The sequence below is a fragment of the Leucoraja erinacea genome, chromosome 27, assembly GCF_028641065.1.
Source record: "Leucoraja erinacea ecotype New England chromosome 27, Leri_hhj_1, whole genome shotgun sequence".
In the NCBI taxonomy this organism is placed as follows: Eukaryota; Metazoa; Chordata; class Chondrichthyes; order Rajiformes; family Rajidae; genus Leucoraja; species Leucoraja erinaceus.
This window is the reverse complement of record NC_073403.1, coordinates 10,563,089-10,583,447: the sequence shown is the minus strand read 5'-3', so window position 1 is coordinate 10,583,447 and position 20,359 is coordinate 10,563,089. Positions and strand designations below refer to the sequence as shown.

At 39.2% G+C, this 20,359-nt stretch overlaps 1 protein-coding gene across 2 annotated transcripts in view; it reads left to right on the top strand.

Annotated features, from left to right (window-relative positions):
• The window catches only part of rab5c (RAB5C, member RAS oncogene family), a 30,964-nt gene extending 16,178 nt beyond the window's left edge, over positions 1 to 14,786 (top strand). For both annotated transcript variants that reach the window (XM_055657016.1, XM_055657017.1), the window contains exons 2-6: positions 8,066 to 8,330; positions 11,127 to 11,278; positions 12,184 to 12,306; positions 12,512 to 12,605; positions 13,835 to 14,786. In XM_055657016.1, the coding sequence (XP_055512991.1) occupies positions 8,165 to 8,330; positions 11,127 to 11,278; positions 12,184 to 12,306; positions 12,512 to 12,605; positions 13,835 to 13,950 (651 nt within the window). In that variant the 5' untranslated portion in view covers positions 8,066 to 8,164 and the 3' untranslated portion in view covers positions 13,951 to 14,786. The remainder of the gene's footprint in view (positions 1 to 8,065; positions 8,331 to 11,126; positions 11,279 to 12,183; positions 12,307 to 12,511; positions 12,606 to 13,834) is intronic.
• Positions 14,787 to 20,359: the final 5,573 nt, after the last annotated feature.

Below are 20,359 nucleotides of genomic sequence, written 5' to 3'. Positions count from 1 at the left end.
AGTTTTTCAAGGCTACAATGTACTCATTGATTGTCTCATTCTGCTTCTGATTTCTAGTGCTGGGTTTATAGCTTTCTGCAATTTCCAGAGGCTTTGGGTTAAAGTGCTTCTCCATAATGTAATTGATTGGCACTTTGGCGCTCATGGGCGCAAGGAGATTCAGGAGTGCGCCGTACACTTCAGGACTGATCTCCATGAGCAGAATCGCTTTCATGCGTTTGCGAACTGCCTGATTTGTTTCAGTCACCATCTCTCCTTCACGAACCTCCATTATGTTGTTTGCCATGAAATACATGTTCGCTCTCTCCATATAGGAGCTGAACGGCTCTCTTCTCAAAAGTGCCAAGGTTTCTGATGTAGCCCGTGGATGCTGCCATCGTGTCATTCTCCTTTTGTTGAAGTCCATTCACAAACCCTGAATTCCTGTCTGTTCTGGTGTAACAATTCACCTAAAACTTAGCTGTACAAAGTCTATTCAGCTTGATGATTTCGACAAAAAAAAATCTGATACAATCCCAAGGACGGCATCTTGCCACGTAGACACAACATAGAGAGCCTGACAAAGTATTGACGATTTGTCCAGCTGCTGTTTTAAACTACAGTCCCCTGTATAGAAGGATCTGTGGCCTATCGTGTCCAGCTTGCAAACAACTGCGACACACAACTCTATTTAGCGCTGTATTTAAAGGATGAGTTCATAAACTCTATCCCACCCTCCTCGTCGCCAATTTTGTTATATTCCGGACGGCAGAATGAATAACAACTTACACGCAGGTTGCCTGGATTATGAGAGAATTTATTACCCAACATTCCCTGCTTATATACAACACCAGCTCATTATCATATACATGAGTATGTATGAATACATTACAGATGCAAGTGTATTTATCCCGGTGGGACAGTCAACAGTCAAAAGATACTGTTACAAGGCACTGAAAGACATACAGCAGTCTCCTTTACTGGATTCCCGAAGACATCCTGTTAACTTTCAAGTTCCCACAACTCCACACACAGGTGCCCACTTTAGTCTTTGATGGACCCTATCATCTCCCTGGTTTTTAATGTTATTATACTTTCAAAATCTCTCTGGGTTTTTCTTAATTTGCTGTGCTGAAAGTTATCTCATGCTCTCATTTTACACTGCAGAACTATACTCCATGGATTGCATTTTTGCAAGCTACTGTCTAATCTATCAAATTTCACCTTGCCCTATTTTAGAAATATAACATGAACAAGTTCTGCACTTTATCATGACTATTTTAAAAATACCAGAACTGTGGTCACTGGTCCCCAAGTGCTCTTCTCACTGACGCCTCAGTCACTTGCTCTGTCTTATTTCCCAGTAAGGCCCTCTATATATTGCCCGAGGAAACTTTCCTTCACACGCTTTCCAAATTTTATACTATCCACTGGCAGTTCCCAATCTATATTAGGAAAGTTAAAATCCCCTGCTGTGACAACCCTATTATTCAAGTAACACTCTACACACTACACATTTGTTTCTCTAATTTCCATTGACTATTTGAGTGCGTATGGTACAATCCCAACAAATTACCATCCCCCTTTTACTCAGCGTCACCCATAAAGTCTCAATGAATGAAACTTTAGTCATTTCATATTTGACTACTACATGAATATGCTCAACCAGAAATGCAACTCTCCCCTCTTTCCTCCACCTCAATCCCACTTGTATCTTGGAATATTAAATTGCTAATCCTGTCCCTCCCTTGCCCGTGTTTTTGTATTGGCAAGAATATCCCAGCCTCGTATTTACCTCCATGATCTTGAGTTCATTTGACTTGCCTGTCAAGCCTCCAGGCAATGAAATAAAGCAATTTAATCCAAAAATCTTTCCTCGCTGCCTGACATGCTCCTGCCTGTCTCATCGACTGAAATTACTGTCATTGTCTTTTGTACGATCGTCCTGCCTCTCCTCTTCTCCCTCCCTCTTGTTTAGGAAAGCATCCTCCTGTCAATTTAGTTCAAGCCCTCTTTAGCAGCAATAGCAAATCTGCCTGGTGGGATGTTGGCCTCACTCCACTTCAATGCACCATATTCCTCTTCTGCAGGTCACATCTGCCCCAGAAGAAGTCCCAATAGTCCACAAATCTGAAGCCCTGCACTAACTCTTCAGGCCCACATGTACATTGACGTATCCTCCAATTCTTAGCATCCCAAGCATGTGACATTGGGAGAAATGTTGAGGTTATGCCCCTTGGGTTTTTTTTTTTTTTTAACCCTTTGCCTATCTTCACTCTGCAGGACCTCAATCCCTTTTCTAGCCATGTCATTTGTGCCAGTATGCACAAGATTTCAGGCTGCTCACCCTCTCTTTTAGAATGTTCTGCATCTACTTAGTGACATCCTTAACCCTGGCACCAGGGAGGCAATACCATATTGGAGCCGCAATTTCCTGTCTATCCCTCTGATTATGGAGTCCCTTATCATTATAGCCCTGTTTGACTTCATCCTTTATCTGCTAAGCATCAGAGCCAGTCTAGGTGGAACTGACCTGGCTGCTGTTGTTACTTACTTTCTCCTGAAGTAGTCTCCCCTTTCTCTTTTCCGCCCAATAAAGAAAGTATCAAAAGGGTATATTTGATTTTGTGGGGAATGGCCAGAGCGGATTATTGCCTACTGCCTACTGCCTTTACCTTTCCCGGTGGTCGGCCAGTAACCTTAGTGCCCTGTCCCACTTAAACCTGAACGGAAACCTCTGGAGACTTTGCGCCCCACCCATGGTTTCCGTGTGGTTCCCGGAGGTTTTTGTCAGTCTCCCTACCTGCAACCTACGGTAACCACGTGCAACCTCCGGGAACTGCACGAAAACCTTGGGTGGGGCGCAAAGTCTCCAGAGGTTTCCGTTTGGGTTTCCTAAGTGAGACAGTGGCATTAGCTTCGCATTGGGTATGGCCACCTCAATAAAAATAGTATCTCTGCTATCAGCAAGCACCCAGATGAGCCTGAGTGCATCGAGTTCCTTCATGCAGTCAGTCAAAAGGTTCAGCTGCATGTCTCCCACAGGTGTAGTCTCTAGGGATCATGGAAATTCCATCATTCTGCAGCAGGAACATCCAGACAGCACCATGGTCATAGAAGAAAGGTTAACAAGACTTACCTTCCGCATTCTCGCCAATGTCTTGAGCCCAAGCTTCAGCACCTGTCTTCAATCACAGCCACTTTACTGGTATCTGCCTTTTGTACACCATTGCAGGCGTCCACTCCCAGGAACTAATGGATGTTTTTCAAATCTCCCACTCTTTCCCTCCTTTTAGGTCAGCAGTCTCTGAAACTAACTTGCCCTTACTCTTGCCCTTGTCTAAAGAAGGGTCTCGACCCGAAACGTTGCCCATTTCCTTCGCTCCATAGATGCTGCTCACCCGCTGAGTTTCTCCAGCATTTTTGTCTGCCCTTTAGCTTTTTTCTTTATCAAATCTCCCACACACCACCTCCTTTCATCTCCACATTCTCAATTGAACACTGTCAACTTCTGATTAATTCGCAAAACAATGGCCACTCAAATTTTATTTAGGTTCATTATGGAATGTGAAAACTGGAGGCTATTACACTTTGTTGAAACATTATGTAATACAGTGTTTTTGATTTATAACTTAGTTTATTTTTAAACAGACATTAGTAGCAATTGTGATTGCAATGGATTAAAGATTCAAACAACAAAGCAATCATTGATTTGAAGGATACTTCAAAGCAATAGCTTGGAACTGTCCTTTTCACTTTTTGTTGCTTTTCACAAACCATGAACAATCAATGCCATGCTTTTGAGCAAAATATCAACTGTTTCACATTACTTGTACTCTTCAGTGTTCAAATGACGTTTTGGAGTATTGTGTGCAGTTTGGAAACCCCATTATAGGAAAGATGTGGCGGCTTTGGAAAGGGTACAGAGGAGCTTTACCAGCATGATGCCTGCCTGGATTGATGGTTTTAGATTGGACAAACTTGGATTGTTTTCTCTGGACTGCCGGAGGTTACAGGGAGACCTGATGGAAGTATACAACATTGCGACAGGCAGAGAAATGGTAGACAAGCAGAATATTTTTCTCGGGATGGAAAAATCAAATGCTAGAATGAATAGCTTTAAGATGAGGGGGGGCTAAGATTAAAGGAGATGTGTGAAGAAAGTGAGTGCCTGGAACTTGCTGCCAGGGTTGGTCGTTGAAGCAGATGCGTTGATGACATTTAAGACTTTGGAATAGGCATATAGATATGCAAGGATATGGGTTATGTGCAGATACAGTGCCCTCCATAAAGTTTAGGACAAAAACCCATCATTTATTTGCTTGCCTCTGTGCTCCACAATTTGAGATTTGTAATAGAAAAGATCACATGTGGTTAAAGTGCACATTGTCAGATTTTAATAAAGGCAATTTTTATACATTTTGGTTTCACCATGTAGAAATTACAGCAGTGTTTACACATAGTTCCCACATTTCAGGGCACCGTAATGTTTGGGGGACATGGCTTCACAGGTATTTGTAATTGCTCAGGCGTGTTTAATTGCCTCCTTAATGCAGGTATACGAGAGCTCTCAGCACTTAATATTTTGTCCAGTCGTCCCATCGTCTTTGGAAACTTTTATTGCTGCTTATCAACATGAGGCGCCAATGAAAGTCAACAAAGCCATTATGAGACTGAGAACCAAGAATAAAGCTGTTATAGAGACATCAGCCAAACCTTAGGCTTACCAAAATCAACTGTTTGGAACATCATTAAGAAGAAAGAGCGCACTAGCAGGCCAAGGAAGACCTTCACAGCTGATGACAGAAGAATTTTCTCTAATAAAGAAAAATCCCCAACACCTGTCCGACAGATCAGAAACACTCTTCAGGAAGACCGAATACTCCATGCACAGAAATACAGAGGCAACACTGCAAGATGCAAACCACTGGTTAGCTGCCAAAAATGGGATGGTCAGGTTAGTTTGCCAAGAAGTGCTTAAAAGAGCAACCACCGTTCTGGAAAAAGGTCTTGTGAACAGAGGAGACAAAGATTAACTTATATCAGAGTGATGGCAAGAGCAAAGTATGGAAGAGAGAAAGAACTGCCCAAGATCCAAAGCATACCACCTCATCTGTGAATCACGGTGGTGGGGGTGTTACGGCTGTGGTATGTATGGCTGCTGAAGGTACTGGCTCGCTTATCTTCATTGATGATACAACTGCTGATGATAGTAGCATAATGAATTCTGAAGTGTGTAGACACATCCTATCTGCTCAAGTTCAAACAAACGCCTCAAAACCCATTGGCCAGGAGTTTATTCTACAGCAAGACAATGATCCCAAACATACTGCTAGAGCAACAAAGGAGTTTTTCAAAGCTAAAAAATGCTAAATTCTTGAGTGGCCAAGTTAATCACCCGATCTGAACTCAATTGAGCATGCCTTTTATATGCTGAAGAGAAAACTGAAGAGGACTAGCCCCCAACACAAAGATGGCTGCCATACAGGCCTGGCAGAGCTTCACCAGAGAAGACACCCCGCAACTGGTGATGTCCAAGAATCGCAGACTTCAAGCAGTCTTGGCTTTGTGCTCTTTAACCACATGTGATTTTTTTTTTGTTTTTTCTTATTACAAATCTCAAAGTGCGGAGTACAAAGGCAAATAAGTAAGTAATGGGTCTTTGTCCCAAACATTATGGAGGGCATTGTAAATAAGTGATGGTCTTGGCGGTATGTTTGGCACAGACATGGGCCGAAGGGCCTGTTTTTGTGCTGCACTGTTCTATGTTCTGAGCCCCTTTCAGACCAAGTATTGTCAACATGGCAAAATTTTGCAAAATGTTTTTTATTCAGGCAAGGGACTTTCCAACGACATGTAATATGCATGTTGAAAACAACCAATGTTTGAGATTATTTTGCATCTAGCTGGGTGAAGTCAGACGTATATCCACTTATGTTGGGGGTAGAAGTTATAGTTTCCAAAAGAGATGTCCAGTGATTTCTTGTCAGTTTTGCTTTCTGAATATTCATTAATAAGCTATTAAAAACATATTCACATAACATTTTGAACCTGACTGGCCTGTGTAAATGTTTACGTAATTTGGCTCTGGGCTGGTTTTAATTAAGTGTGGCAGAAAAAGCTGCTCTTCACGGTTAAAGTGGTTATGCATAGGTAATTAATCTCATCAGAACCACTTGTAAATGTCAAGTCAATTGAGAAAATGTTAATCCCAATTAACTTTTTGAATTTTATTTTCCACGAGAAAACTGGTGCAGATGAGTGATGCTGTAAAGGCAACTGTTTGAAAGAATGAAACTCTCATCCTAGTTAATATCTCTGGTGTTTTCCTTTGAAATATGGTTAGGCATGCTTATCTCTCATCTGTCTCAGAAGTTTTGTCTGCTTTGTGCTCTTACACAATCGTGGTCTTCTGATTGCCATTACAAAATGTAGCCTTCAACTGCAATTTGAAATGTAAAGTTATTTCCTTAATACTTTTATTTTGCAGCTTCTCCATCTTAATCTCTGCCTACCTCTTCTAATACCTAAATTTTCTCTTCATCTAGTCTGGGATACTTTGTTATAATTTATCAGCAGATATCCTTTTGAAATGAGCATCTATTGGCCATTGTGTAAGAAGGAACTGCAGATGCCTGTTTAAACTGAATATAGACACAAAAAGCTGGAGTAACTCAGCGAGGCAGACAGCATCTCTGGAGAGAAGGAATGGGGGACTACAGCTTTTTGTGAATATCAATTGGCCATAGTTGGTTAATGATGAAAATTATATCTATGATTAAGAACAGCTTTTACTTTTGTATGGCGTCTTTAGTATAATAATATATCCCAAGATACAATCCGTTACCTGTAACATTTTATTTGCCTGGTGTTTGTATGTATACATTACGTACATGGAATCTATATTGGTCTGAAGAAGTGTCTCAACCCGAAACGTTACCCATTCCTTCTCTCCAGAGATGCTGCCTGTCCCGCTGAGTTACTCCAGTTTTTTGTGTCTATCTTGGGTGCTGCATAACTAGAATTCTGTGGGAATTTTGAATTCACTGGTATTGTTTGGTCCTAGTACCAGCTTTGTGGACACACTTGACATTATCCAAAAGATTAGGAGGTATAAACAATGAGTTCAAGTAATTCTATGGTGTATTCTGTTTAAGAGCTGTGTTTTTTAGATGCATTGGAGCAGATGTATTTCATGATGTGCTAGCACTATTCGGCGAAATCCTGGCAAGTATTCATTCTTGACGTGAACACAGATTGGCCATTTGACGTAGAATCTAGCTATATAAAATGGCTTCTGTGCCACGATGAGTGACAATTTGGAAGAGGACAATAAATCAAAAAAGTTGCCGTATTTGATAATTTCTTCAAGTTCCACCTGAAGCTTGCCAATATTAGACTTCTTTTGCACTGGACCTTTAATCATTTGTGCTGTTTGTATTCCTTGGCGTGGTTCTATTTCGTAAAAGTTGGTTCAGGAGACTCAAAGACCTTAGCAGGGCATTTAATTTCAGAGTTCAAGGATTGGAAAAACCTGCACTGTTTCATTGAATAAAGTACAGTACCGTGCCGGAACAGGCCCTTCAGTCCACAATGTCTGTGCTGAACACGATGCTAAGTTAATCTCCTCTGCCTGCACGTGACCCATATCCCTCCAATTCCTGCATGTGCCTATCTAAAAACCTCTTGAACGTTCACGGTGGTGCAGCGGTAGAGTTGCTGCCTTACAGACCCTGGTTCGATCTCGACTACAGGTGCTGTCTGAATGGAGTTGGACATTCTCCCTGTAGTGTATTGTTTCAAATCAACTGAAAATATGACCAGGGAGTAATGTAATAATGAATAACATTAGATTTCTCTCACAATGCAACTCAAATTCTTAAATCTTGGATTTATTTAGCACATGAAAAGCACATTTTTCTAAGCACTTTCTTTCTCAAAGTGCTTAGAAAAATATTTGGCTGATCTCAAACAATTGAGGTTTTTGTTCTAAAGCTATAATTTTTATGCATTTAGTGCACGTGAAATTTGACTCTACAACAAATTCTTAATCTATCATGCAAGATTAATTTGATATGTTTTGCAGTTCGAACTTGCTGATAGCGGCCTCTGAAGTCTCAGCCTTGACGCATCACTTCTGCTGTTGAAACTTGGAACGTTTCTTCAAGCCTCTGCACTTTAGGCCATGACGGGTCGGGGTAACGCGGCTCGATCCAATGGACCAGCCGCTGGGAACAAAATCTGTCAGTTTAAATTGGTGCTCCTGGGCGAGTCAGCAGTGGGCAAATCCAGTCTCGTTTTGCGCTTTGTGAAAGGACAGTTCCATGAATACCAAGAAAGCACAATTGGAGGTAAGTGATTGACTTTGATTCTGTTGGTAAACTAGCTCTGGTTTTAATGTTATTTAACCATTAATTGGTTCGCCAGCCATGGCTTTTTGAAACAGTGTAGGTAGTGATTGTAATGAGTATTCCATGCTGAGCTGTTTTCCCCTTTGGTTTCAACTTGATGGAATTTCAACTTCTCCACGTAGATAATGTTGTGCTTTCATGAATACATGAATAGTGCTGTCTGCATAAATTAAGCATTTGTTTATGTTAAGTAAGCTACGAAGGATCTTTGTCACTGCTGAAAGTAGCTTGGTAGTTTACATTGTTCTGCACAGCTTATCACATTTGTTAAACCAGATATGACGCTGCACCATAATACTGCTCCTTTCTGCGTCAAAGCAAAGGAGTGGAAGGCAACATTCTACACTTAACGTAGACAGTACAGCATCAGAATAGACCCTTTGGCCCAGTGTTGATACCAAACATGATAAGATACATTAAACTCATCTCCTGCACATGATCCATATCCATTCCCTGTGTATCCATGCCAATCTAAAGGCCCCAAGTTCCGATTCTGTCTTCAAATTGTATAGCACCTGAATTTGCATTTCTAATTTGATGTTTCATAATGAGTTTTTAGTAATAAGCCTGTGTAAATCAGTTTAACCCTCAGCAGATTTGGGAATGGCTTCTAAACATCAAAGGAAGCACCAGAGATAACTATTCAGTGAGCAATTGTGTTTTATTGCTTCCATAGTGTGAAATGGAGACTTAGTTATAATTTCTTTATTTGTCATGAGGGTAGGAACATAAATTTTGCAGCTCCATTCAAGTTTCCTTTTGTCTTGGATAAATTGCAGCAGATCAGTGTTAAAGGGTAATATTCCTTCAGGGTTGTGGTATCAGAACAAGCTGTGTTTATCTGAATACACAGGGTATACAAATGTCTACATCAAACTTGCTGTGCAGTGTTTATCAAGAATAGCGCATCCTGCACAACCAAATGAAAAAGGATTACCCCCATCCTGGATAAAAAGATATTTATATAAGTTAGAGGCACCTGAGGAATGCTCCACTTTTTGTACTTCCAATACCAACAGCACTGTTCTGAAGTTGGGGGATTTTGGCAAACGCTCCAACGCAAAAACAATATGATGAATAACCATAATTTTAATGACTGATTAATAAGAACAAGCGAGGATACAATGGGAATTCAAGTGGTGATATTGGATCATGTTCCTGAGTGGATGGATTGATAGGTTGAGAGGAACTTGTGGTGGAGAGGAACAAAACTTATCATTAGTTTTTTGTTGAGATCTGGGTGTCACTGACGAGACCGGCATTTATGGCCCATCCCTAAGTGCCATTGTGCTGAGTGACAAGCGAGGCCATTTCAGAGGATGTTTATGGGTCAGCCACATTGGTGGGTCTGAAGTCACTTATACCATTCTGGGTATGGAAGATGGATTGACTTCGATAAAGATCATTGGTAAACTTGAGGGGGGTTTTGGAACGCTCCGATGGTTTTATGGCTGTCATTACTAAGATTAGCTTTTATAAGTTTAGTTAATTATCAGAAATTTAATTCCTTGGCTTCTATGGTGGAAGTTGTTGGTCCAGGTGTCTGGATTACTAGTCCAATATTTAACTTGTGAATCACCATCATGATGTCTCTGATTACTGAATTGTTGAGTTCTACAGCTGAGATTCCAAGTAAAGTGAGATGTAGAATAGACTTTCAAACAAATAAGCACATATGGCCATTTTTTTTTAAATTACATAAGTTCTACAAAATCCACCGTAGAAGGCATAAACCTTAAACTTTCTGTTCCCAGATGGCTTATTTTTGTCTGACTAAATTATGCTGTTTCGAGTTTTCTTCAGACTGCCAAGATTCTGTTCATTGTTTTCCTTTTATTTCAATTTTGGCAGAGAAAGACTTAAGAATTTGTGAACTTTCATTATTTATTCTTGTACATGGGGCGTAAGCACAATTCAAACTAATCCGTTCAAATCCTGTTTTATATTGGGTGTTTTTCCCATAAGTTGCTTCAGTTCATTGAACTTGAAAACAGCAGGTAGTATTAAAGCACACAATGTGGTACAGATCTTGGTATATAACTACTTTTAAAGCAGAATCATTGCCGTAACATTTAGTGAAATCGGTAATTGGGAAAATTGACCTCGTACTTTGAGATAAAATTATGACCGGTTATAGTAGATTTTTAATTGTGAAATTGCTTTGATGGAATGTTCTGCAATTGCTCACAACTCTGTCTTTGGAGTGTGGAAATTTGTCAGCATGTTCACTCCAGTGATAAATTTAAGAATTCAACTTTGAGGAGAGAAAAGTGTACAAATCTGCAATTTAGCCTATGGTATTTAAAAATAGATGAAATAAGATTCCAAAACACTTTAAACATTTTGGGGTAATTGGGAATAGACATAATCATTTGTAAGTAAGACCTCCCGTGCATGAAGATGAAATAACAGACATTTTGTTCCGTTTTTTAAATATTCATTGGTTGCTCAATGCAAATGGAGGCAATACCCCATTTCTTGAGTACGATCCCATATCCACAGGCTGAAATGATCCAATGACCATGAGTAGGACTGGGCCAGTTCATGTACTGAAGGCCTTCTAGTATATCGCTCAGGTTTCATAATATTAACAAAGCATTATGATTTTTGAGGGCACATGGCAGAATAGGGATAATTTTACATGTGAACTTTTCAAATTTGTTTGAGATTGAACAAATAGCATAAGTTTGATTTTTTTCTCTCATAGCTGAAATGAGTGTCAATTTTCACTTTCAGCTGCCTTTCTAACGCAGACAGTCTGTTTGGATGACACAACTGTTAAATTTGAGATTTGGGATACTGCTGGACAAGAGAGGTATCACAGCTTGGCACCAATGTACTACAGGGGGGCGCAAGCTGCCATTGTGGTCTATGATATAACCAACACAGTAAGTAATTCCTCTTGCTTAGTTTTGCTTTTACATTCTATATGTCTGTTCTTGCCCTTTAAACAGAAGCCATCCACTTCACTGAAGCAGGCATTGAGCCTCTCCAGATTGACACATGTAGCAAGTACCTTCAGTGATGGTGCACACTCCTTATTAACGTAATTAAAAGCATTGGTTTTAAGATTCTTGGAGGGCCTTAAAACACAACAAAAGCAGTCGAAGTACAAAAATGTGAAAGTTTGTTCTTGTTTGTGGTTGGTTTTGCCTTGCACAATACTGCATGATGTCCCTCTCACCACAGACACATATTACCCATTTTATCATGACATCAATAAATTATAAATTGATACTGGTGCTTGAATCTCAAATTTAGGTATGGCAATCATTGTATTTTTTGCATGCTTAATTGACTTTTAAAACATGCAATGTATTAGTCAAAGATACAGCTTGGAAACAGACCCTCTGGCCGCTAGGTCTGCACTGACCTAGAGCACTGCGCTAAATAAAATCTTTGGCAATGTTGTAAAGTTCCAATCAGTACCTGAGGCTAACGTCTCGAGCTGTACCTGCTTGTTCCTTTCCCCAGTCAAACATTTTTGCAACTTGGCATATTTGTGTGCCTGCACTTGTCTAATTTAGATTACGACCACTTTTCCTTGGTTAAGTCGGGTTTAGTTGCACAGGTGTACTTTATGTCGAGCAGTTGTGTAGCAGTAAACATAGTCCTGCAATGGAACACAGATTGAAAGAGCATCATTAATTGAAATGTCATTTTCCAATCATCTAAATTGACGTGTGCAGATTGGCCAGTAGTGTACCACTTCCCCTAAAAAGCCATTGATATGGATGAAAAATGATGTCGGCCTTCAGTCCTACTCAATTGAATTTAACGTTTGATTTTGAAGGACACATTTGCACGGGCGAAGAACTGGGTAAAGGAACTACAGCGACAAGCCAGTCCGAATATAGTGATTGCATTAGCTGGGAACAAGGCTGACCTTGCAAATAAGCGAGCAGTGGAATTTCAGGTAGGTTACTGTGGAAAATTGCATTTGGTATTTCAGCTACTGCCACAACCATTTTTCCCAACTCCTTCCCTCCCGAGAGAGAAGACTAGTCCAAACCAGTTATATAAAAGCACAATTCTTACTGAAATTGTCTCTGCATTTTGGATGTGTGTACTGCAGATGTTTGGACTTTGCTATTTAGAATTTAAGTTGTTTTCTCATTCAGGAAGCACAAGCATATGCAGAAGACAACAGCTTGCTGTTCATGGAGACATCAGCAAAGACTGCAATGAATGTGAATGAAATATTTATGGCCATAGGTATGTGGCTATTCTTGATTCTTTTAAATGTGGTTTCTTATCTTCCGTCAGTTGAGTTGCTTGCAACTAGTTTTTTATATCTGCTATGAGGAATCAATTTGGTTTGAGTTTGTGCTCATAGTGACAGCATAATTTCGGTTTTATCTAATTTTAAATGGTAAGTTACTACCACTCGCACTAAATGTTATTTTTGTGATCATAGCAGACTGATGTGAAATCACAGGGCTATATCCCTATCTTGTTGCATCATTACCAGGATATTGTTTCTGTCTTAAGACAAATATTAAATCGTTCCTTTAGATGTTACATGCTGGTATTAAGCGTTTCTGTGTATTTATGTCGTACTCGTAAAATCCGTTCCTAAGCTATCCAGATAACGTAATCCGTTTAAAAAAAAAAAGAAAAATAATGATAATGATTTGGCTATGAATATGCGATCGTTGCACCAGTCGTCCTTGGGTTGATTGAAGAAAAAAGATATTGGTGGGAAAATATGAAAGGAAATTTGCAAGTAAAATATTTATCTCCCATTGCCATCACCATCTTGAGTGATTAGTACTTGGCAATAAATACAAGCCTGGCCTAAACATGCCATTTCCTATAATTAGAGATCCCCATTCTTTAGCCATCCCTATTCCAGCCTCGACTGTTTATAATAAAAACTTCATTCTGGAAAATTCAACAGGTCAGGCAGCACCTGTGGAAAGAAACAGTTAATATTTCAGGTTGAAGACCATTCATCGGAACTTTGGCCTGTCCTTGCAAATGTTTTAGTCAATTCGGAAGCCGACCAAATTCTCCAATGTTAACTGTCTATTTCCACAAATGCTGATTGACCTCCAGAGTGTTTCCTACATTTTTGTTTTCAGATTTCTAACATCTGCATGTTTTTTTGGGGGGTTTTTTAACTTTCAAGAATTTCACCCGGAAAAGGCCTGTGGGCATTATATATAAATATACCGGGGTTGGTGGAGCACCCACCACAGGAGGACATCTCCAGGGCAGAATGGATATCCAGGGCAGAATGGGTTTGCTGCTTCATGGACAAAATAGAAACGATACACAACCATGAGTCTATATTTAATCTGTTTCTTGGTGTTATCTCCAAATTGTGGGTGGGAGTACTGTTTCTCATTAAATGATAGCTACTGAAATTTAGATCTATAATTGCTCAAATTGTGCAAAATAAATTTTGCAGTAACTTTTTTTAATTAAACTTTTTGATATAGCCAAGAAGCTGCCGAAAAACGAGCCTCAGAATGCAGGTGGAACCTCGGGCCGAACCAGAGGTGTGGACCTCCAGGAGACCAGTCCGCAAAATCGGAGCCAGTGCTGCAGTAATTAAGCTGGTAATTGCAGGTGTCCTCACAAAACCCGACCGGAATCCCCTTTTACCACTCGCACTTACCGCAAGAGCGGCTGCAGATCGCTGCATTGATTCTTCACACCACTCCAATCATCCAGGAGGAAGTTCACCAACACTTTTTCCATATGAAATTTTAAGTCTTAATCACTTAATATCAACCTTTAGCTCTTCCCTTCTAATTCCAGCGGCGGATGCATGCACCAGTTACTTTGAGCCAACTTTACCTGGCAATTCCTTCATTTTCAGACTCTACAATCTTGTATATTATTCTGGAGAGCGAAGATATTAAAAAAAAAAAAATAGATTAGGTGTCTTTGTGAAAATCTGCCTAAAGAACTACTTAGTATGCAACCCCTCCAATAAACATTAACAAATTAATTTAACAAGGGGAATCAGCGGTTAAATGCTCGTGGTTTTGACCAAATCACAATTATGAATTTTGAAAAAGATCTCTGTATTTGTAATGTAAGTTTTCTTTGTATTCAATCAGTAAACCATTGTCCATACAGCACCTTCCAATATAGCTGTTTTGTTTTTCCTCTTTGTGTTCGGATAGCATGGAGTTTTCTTTTTGGTTTCATGTGTTATGCACAATTCTGTTCAAATCTTGCAATAATTGTAAATTTCAATGTCCATGGAGGTGATGTGATGTCCCTAATGTTAGCAATTGCAATCTTACACAATGCTCGGATTTGTGGTGTTCAGTCGTGCTAACACTGTTGGCAGTGAAAGAACATGTTTGTCTGTGTGAGAGATACCAGTCTGTAATAAAACAAGTCTGTAATTTGACAAATAAAAATAGAGGGAGGTATAAATTAACTCCAGCTTGTATTTGTTCTATAAAGAAATCTAACTTAATTATCAACTCCATTGCAATTGCATTACTTAAAGTATTACAAGTGATGTCAGGTAAACGACAATGTCATTTGTGTATTGAAGTATTAACTTTACAACCTTTGCAAATGAATAAGGGTGAAAGTCAAGAGTATATGCTTCAAGAACAATATTGCACACTGGAATGTTTTTGACATCTTCAGATGTTGCTGCCAGCTCTTTTGAAATGGGCTAATGTGACAGATTTGGAATGTTATAAATTTGAAAAAGACTTTAAACTGGTAGTAATAATGAAACCCAATGTCCTCTGACAGTGAATATATTTTGTTTTCACCAGCTTCCGTAATTAGTCTAGTTTGGGATGTTTTGTGCTGAGTACAAGAGGGTTGGTGCTTGTCCTGTTGCTGGTAAAGTTTGCATTAATCGCACCACTATCTCCAATCTGTAGATTTCAAATGATTGTATCCGATTGGTATCAAATGTGGCTTTGTATATGCCACTATGCAACATCTCTTAACATTCTGGAAGTAAGGCACACTTTGGTAGCCAAGCACTAGTAGTTTAGTACCCCAAAGATGAGTGCCAATGACTTCTAATAAACTATCAACTTTAAAAACAAAAAAAATTGTATCTAGCCTCCTTTTACTAACGCTGTTAACCTGCAATAAACAAAACCAGTTTGAAGTAAGCTGTGGTTTCCTGCATAAAACCATGGTTCTTTAAATGTGCAGAGGACATCAATCTCTATCAGAACACAACCCCAATATTTGCACAAGAAACTTGGTGCATTTGACCGTATTACATTATTTTTGTCACTGTCAACTAGCTTGCATTTGGAGGTCAAGAAATCAGCAGTCCCAAGAGTTTCAACCATTTTACAATTGTATGGCTTGAGTTGCGTTACACCACCACAAATGTGTTCGTCCCATCTAAAACCCAATGGAATGCATCACAGATGATTTTCGAGATCAGCATATTAAAGAGCCAATGATGGAAAAGGTCTGTGTTGGATCTAATATGCGATGAGTTGGTAAAATAAATTTGGTCATTATGGGAAGGGTGGTGCCAATGTAGAATTTGTATAAATATCATAAAGTTTAACATCTTAAATCTAAACAAAGTTAGCTTGAATGCATGAAGTATAATTCAGCTGATAGATGGAAAACCAGTTTACTGTTAGTTTAAAATACAAAAAGTGGTCCAGCTAAAGATTAAAATTTCTGTTGATAACATGAAATTGGCCGCAGTGCATAACTTAACAAGGGACATCTTGAAAATGGATAGTATGTATTTCAGTGAGAAACACGAAGATTATAAAAGCTTCTGATATATAAATCCAAAATAGCAAAGTTAATGTAGATCATTTATAACAAGTGATTATATTTGGGAATAACGGAATGGCAGTGAAATTTACATTTTTTTTTTTGTTTGGCTTCATTGAAGAAGGCATTAAAAAAAAAAAACTTACCCTAAAGGTGTCTAGAGTGTCCAGATTTCATGAAGCGATGTGGACTCGTGCAGCATAGAATACTGGGAATAGTTGGCGCAAAAGTTAGCCTTGTATGGCTGTCTCCAATGGAACTTGGTTGTGATGAATCAACGCAGGAGGATGCAAAGTACTGCAGTAACTCTGCAGGTCCTTTCTTGTAAACCAACATCTGAGTTCATTAGTTTCTACCACTGAGAGTCATGGCCTACATATTATTATTGAACAGGCTAACAATGGTAATGAGTTTTTGAAACCAGTCAAATAGAGAATACACCATACATTCTCGATTGACTGTATCAAGGCTGTGACATCAAAAAGCTGTAACATTATGGTAGTGTCCAATAATTCACATTCCAAATCTTCACCCTATCTGTATTTTATTTGTCTGAAGTGATATATATTAATATTTAATGCCTTTTATAGGTGGGACCTAGTATCTATAAATTTGCAATTTAATGCAAAGTAAGTTTCCAGATTTACATGTATCACGTCACTGTCTTGCATCTGTACATTTCTTGGAGACTTTGAAGATCATGGTTTTTTCTGGTCTTCGAGCAATTAATTTTACGGATTATCATTGTTTTCTCATTGTCTCCTGTTCTTGACTAGCACCCTATTAATAAATTTGTGGTGTAAATGTATGGTCCATTTCCCTTTACACAGAATTGGAAACCTGGCTCCATTTCATGTGGCCTTATTCTATCATTTACTTGCCATCCTCATCAACTTTCTCACTTCTCACTGGATAGGAAGATAAAACTGTTTGTACTGCAGTGATGGGGTGCCTTGTCAATGTGCAGGTGGTTCCATTTTCCTTTAATTGCTTCAGAATTTATCTAAATTAAGAATTAGAAAAACAAGTGCATGGTAGTATAACATTTACAAAGTTAGGTGAATATTAAGTAAATTAGGATTTTCTGATTGAAGCTTGTTTTTAATGGCAGTGGTTCGTTTTGATTTTTTTTACCTCGCCTGGCAAATTGTTCCACAATCCCATGAGAACTCAATGCTCCAACTAAATGAAATGGAATGAAATCTATCCCACAAAATTGCAGTGGTAGCTCTAGCATTAGTAAATGTATGTAATGTAGAAAAATAAAACATTGCATTTAGTTTTCTAAATGTGTAAATTAGAATTTTTAAAACAATTTATAGTGCCCTCCATAATGTTTGGGACAAAGGCCCATCATTTATTTATTTGCCTCTACTCCACAATTTGAGATTTGTAATAAATAAAATCTCATGTGGTTAAAGTGCACATTGTCAGATTTTAATGAAGGCGATTTTTATACATTTTGGTTTCACCATGTAGAAATTAAAGCAGTGTTTATACATAGTTCCCCCATTTCAGTGCACCATAATGTTTGGGACACATGGTTTCATAGGTGTTTGTAATTGCTCAGGTGTGTTTAATTGCCTCTTTAATGCAGGTATAAGAGCTCTCATAGTCTTTCCTTCACTTTTAAAAACTTTTATTGCTGTTTATCAACACAAGGACCAAAGTTGTGCCAATGATAGTCAAAGAAGCCATTATGAGACTGAGAAACAAGAATAAAGCTGTTCGAAACATCAGTCAGACCATAGGCTTACAAAATCAACTGTTTGGAACATCATTAGGAAGAAAGCACTGGTGAGCTTACTAATCGCAAAGGGACTGGCAGGTCAAGGAAGACCTCCACAGCTGATGACAGAACAATTCTCTTTATAATAAAGAAAAATCCCCAAACACCTCTCCGACAGATGAGAAAGACTCTGTAAGAGTCAGGTGTGGATTTGTCAATGACCACTATCCGCATAAGACTTCATGTACAGAAATACAGAGACTACACTGCAAGATGCAACCCATTGATTAGTTGCAAAAATAGGATGGCCAGGTTACAGTTTGCCAAGAAGCACTTAAAAGAGCAACCACAGTTCTGGAAAAAGGTCATGTGAACAGAGGTGACGAAGATTAACTTATATCAGAGTGATGGGAAGAACAAAGTATGGAAGAGAGAAGGAACTGCCCAAGATCCAAAGCATAGCACCTCATCTGTGAAACATGATGATGGGGGTGTTATGGCCTGGGCATGTACGGCTGCTGAAGGTACTGGCTCACTTATTTTCATTGATGATACAACTGCTGATGGTAGAAGCATAATGCATTCTGCAATGTATAGACACATCCTATCTGCTCAAGTTCAAATAAATGCCTCAAAACTCAAGACAATTATTCCAAACAAACTGCTAAAGCAACAAAGGTAAATAAAAATGCTGGCGAAACTCAGTGGGTGAGGCAGCATCTATGGAGCGAATGAATAGGTGACGTTTGGGTCGAGACTCTTCTTCAGACAACAAAGCAACAAAGTAGTTTTTCAAAGCTTAAAAAATGGTCAATTCTTGAGTGGTCAAGTCAATCACCCGATCTGAACCCAATGGAGCATACCTTTTATATGCTGAAGAGAAAACTGAAGGGGACTAGCCCCCAAAACAAGCATAAGGTAAATATCACCGCCTCACCAGAGAAGACACCCAGCAACTGGTGATGTCTATGAATTGCAGACTTCAAGCAGTTATTGCATACAAAGGATATGCAACAAAATACTAAACATGACTACTTTCATTTACATAACATTGCCGTGTCCCAAACATTACGGTGCCCTGAAATGGGGGGAACTATGTATAAACACTGCTGTAATTTCTACATGGTGAAACCAAAATGTATAAAAATGGCCTTTATTAAAATCTGACAACGTGCACTTTAACCACATGTGACTTTTCTTTTTTCTTGTGTTCTTTTTTTTCCTTTTTTTTCTATTACAAATCTCAAATTGTTGAGTACAGAGGCAAATAAATGATGGGATTTTGTCCTAAAGATTATGGAGGGCACTGTATAACTAATATAGAAAGCTTTTACATGCAAGTGACACTATTTAAATGGAGACAAACTACAGATGCTGGAATTTTGAACAAAATAAAGCTGCTGGAGGAGCTCAGCGAGTCAAGCAACATCTGTAGAAGAAAATGAACAGATGGACTGATGAAGAAGGAGAGTGGGGAAAGCTGGTTTGAAAGAGGGGAAGGACTCGAGAACTGGTAAGTAACGCGGATTCCAGTGAAGGGGGAATTGTTAGATGAGTCGGGTGGGGGAGAGGTTGGGTGGAGACTATGTGCACATGTCAAAAGGTTGCAGGTGTGGAAATAGAGGAAGGAAGATGGGGAGTGAAATGTAGAATCGATGGGCTGGGGGTTTAGTGCGGGAAAGGAGTACACAGAGGATGAATTAAATAGCTTGAATCCAGGAGCTCCAACATGCCCTTGAGGTCAGAACGTAAATGTTCTCAAAATGGTCGCACAAGTGTATGCTTTGTCTCTGCTATGTAGAGATGCCCCATCGAGAGCACCTCTGCAATCTGCAAGGTTGGAGGAGGTGGAAGTGTATGTGGTGCTGCTGCATGCAAACAATAAACTAATCAGTCCTGTCGGGGAGATACGGAAGATCTTGTGATTTTTTTTTTTTTGGAGGGGAGCAGAGAATTCTTCTCAGAGCTGCCCACCATCTATACTGCTCAGTTCCACTCAGCATCTATGTATTGTGATTACTGAATTTGAATCAAATGAATACATTCTAGAATATCCACTTTCTCTGCACGCATGACACTGAAAGAAAAACATGTCGCCTCTACACCTTGATTCTCTGTTCCATCCTACTCCAACGTTAGAATTCAGCATAACCTCCAAGAATAGCAGGTCACCTATCTGGGCACATTACATCCTTTCAAATTCAACAATATGGTTGCAGATAATGAATATTTTTGTTTCAGATTTTAAGCAAACCTATTTTAAATTTCCAATTAGGCTTCTGCATTTCCATTCACAGTTCCTTTGGAATGCATTTATCTTCCTTGTCCCTTCACTGTCTTCTTTTGTCTTGCACTATCACCCCTTTGTCATTAAACTTCTACTGACCCCCATTCCAACCTGTTGCTTTTGATCATTCTTCCCTTGCCCTCTTTCTCTGAATCTCAAAACCTTTTTTTATAACTTTCCCTGGTTCCAATAAAAAAAATGCCTCGCAGCATTAGC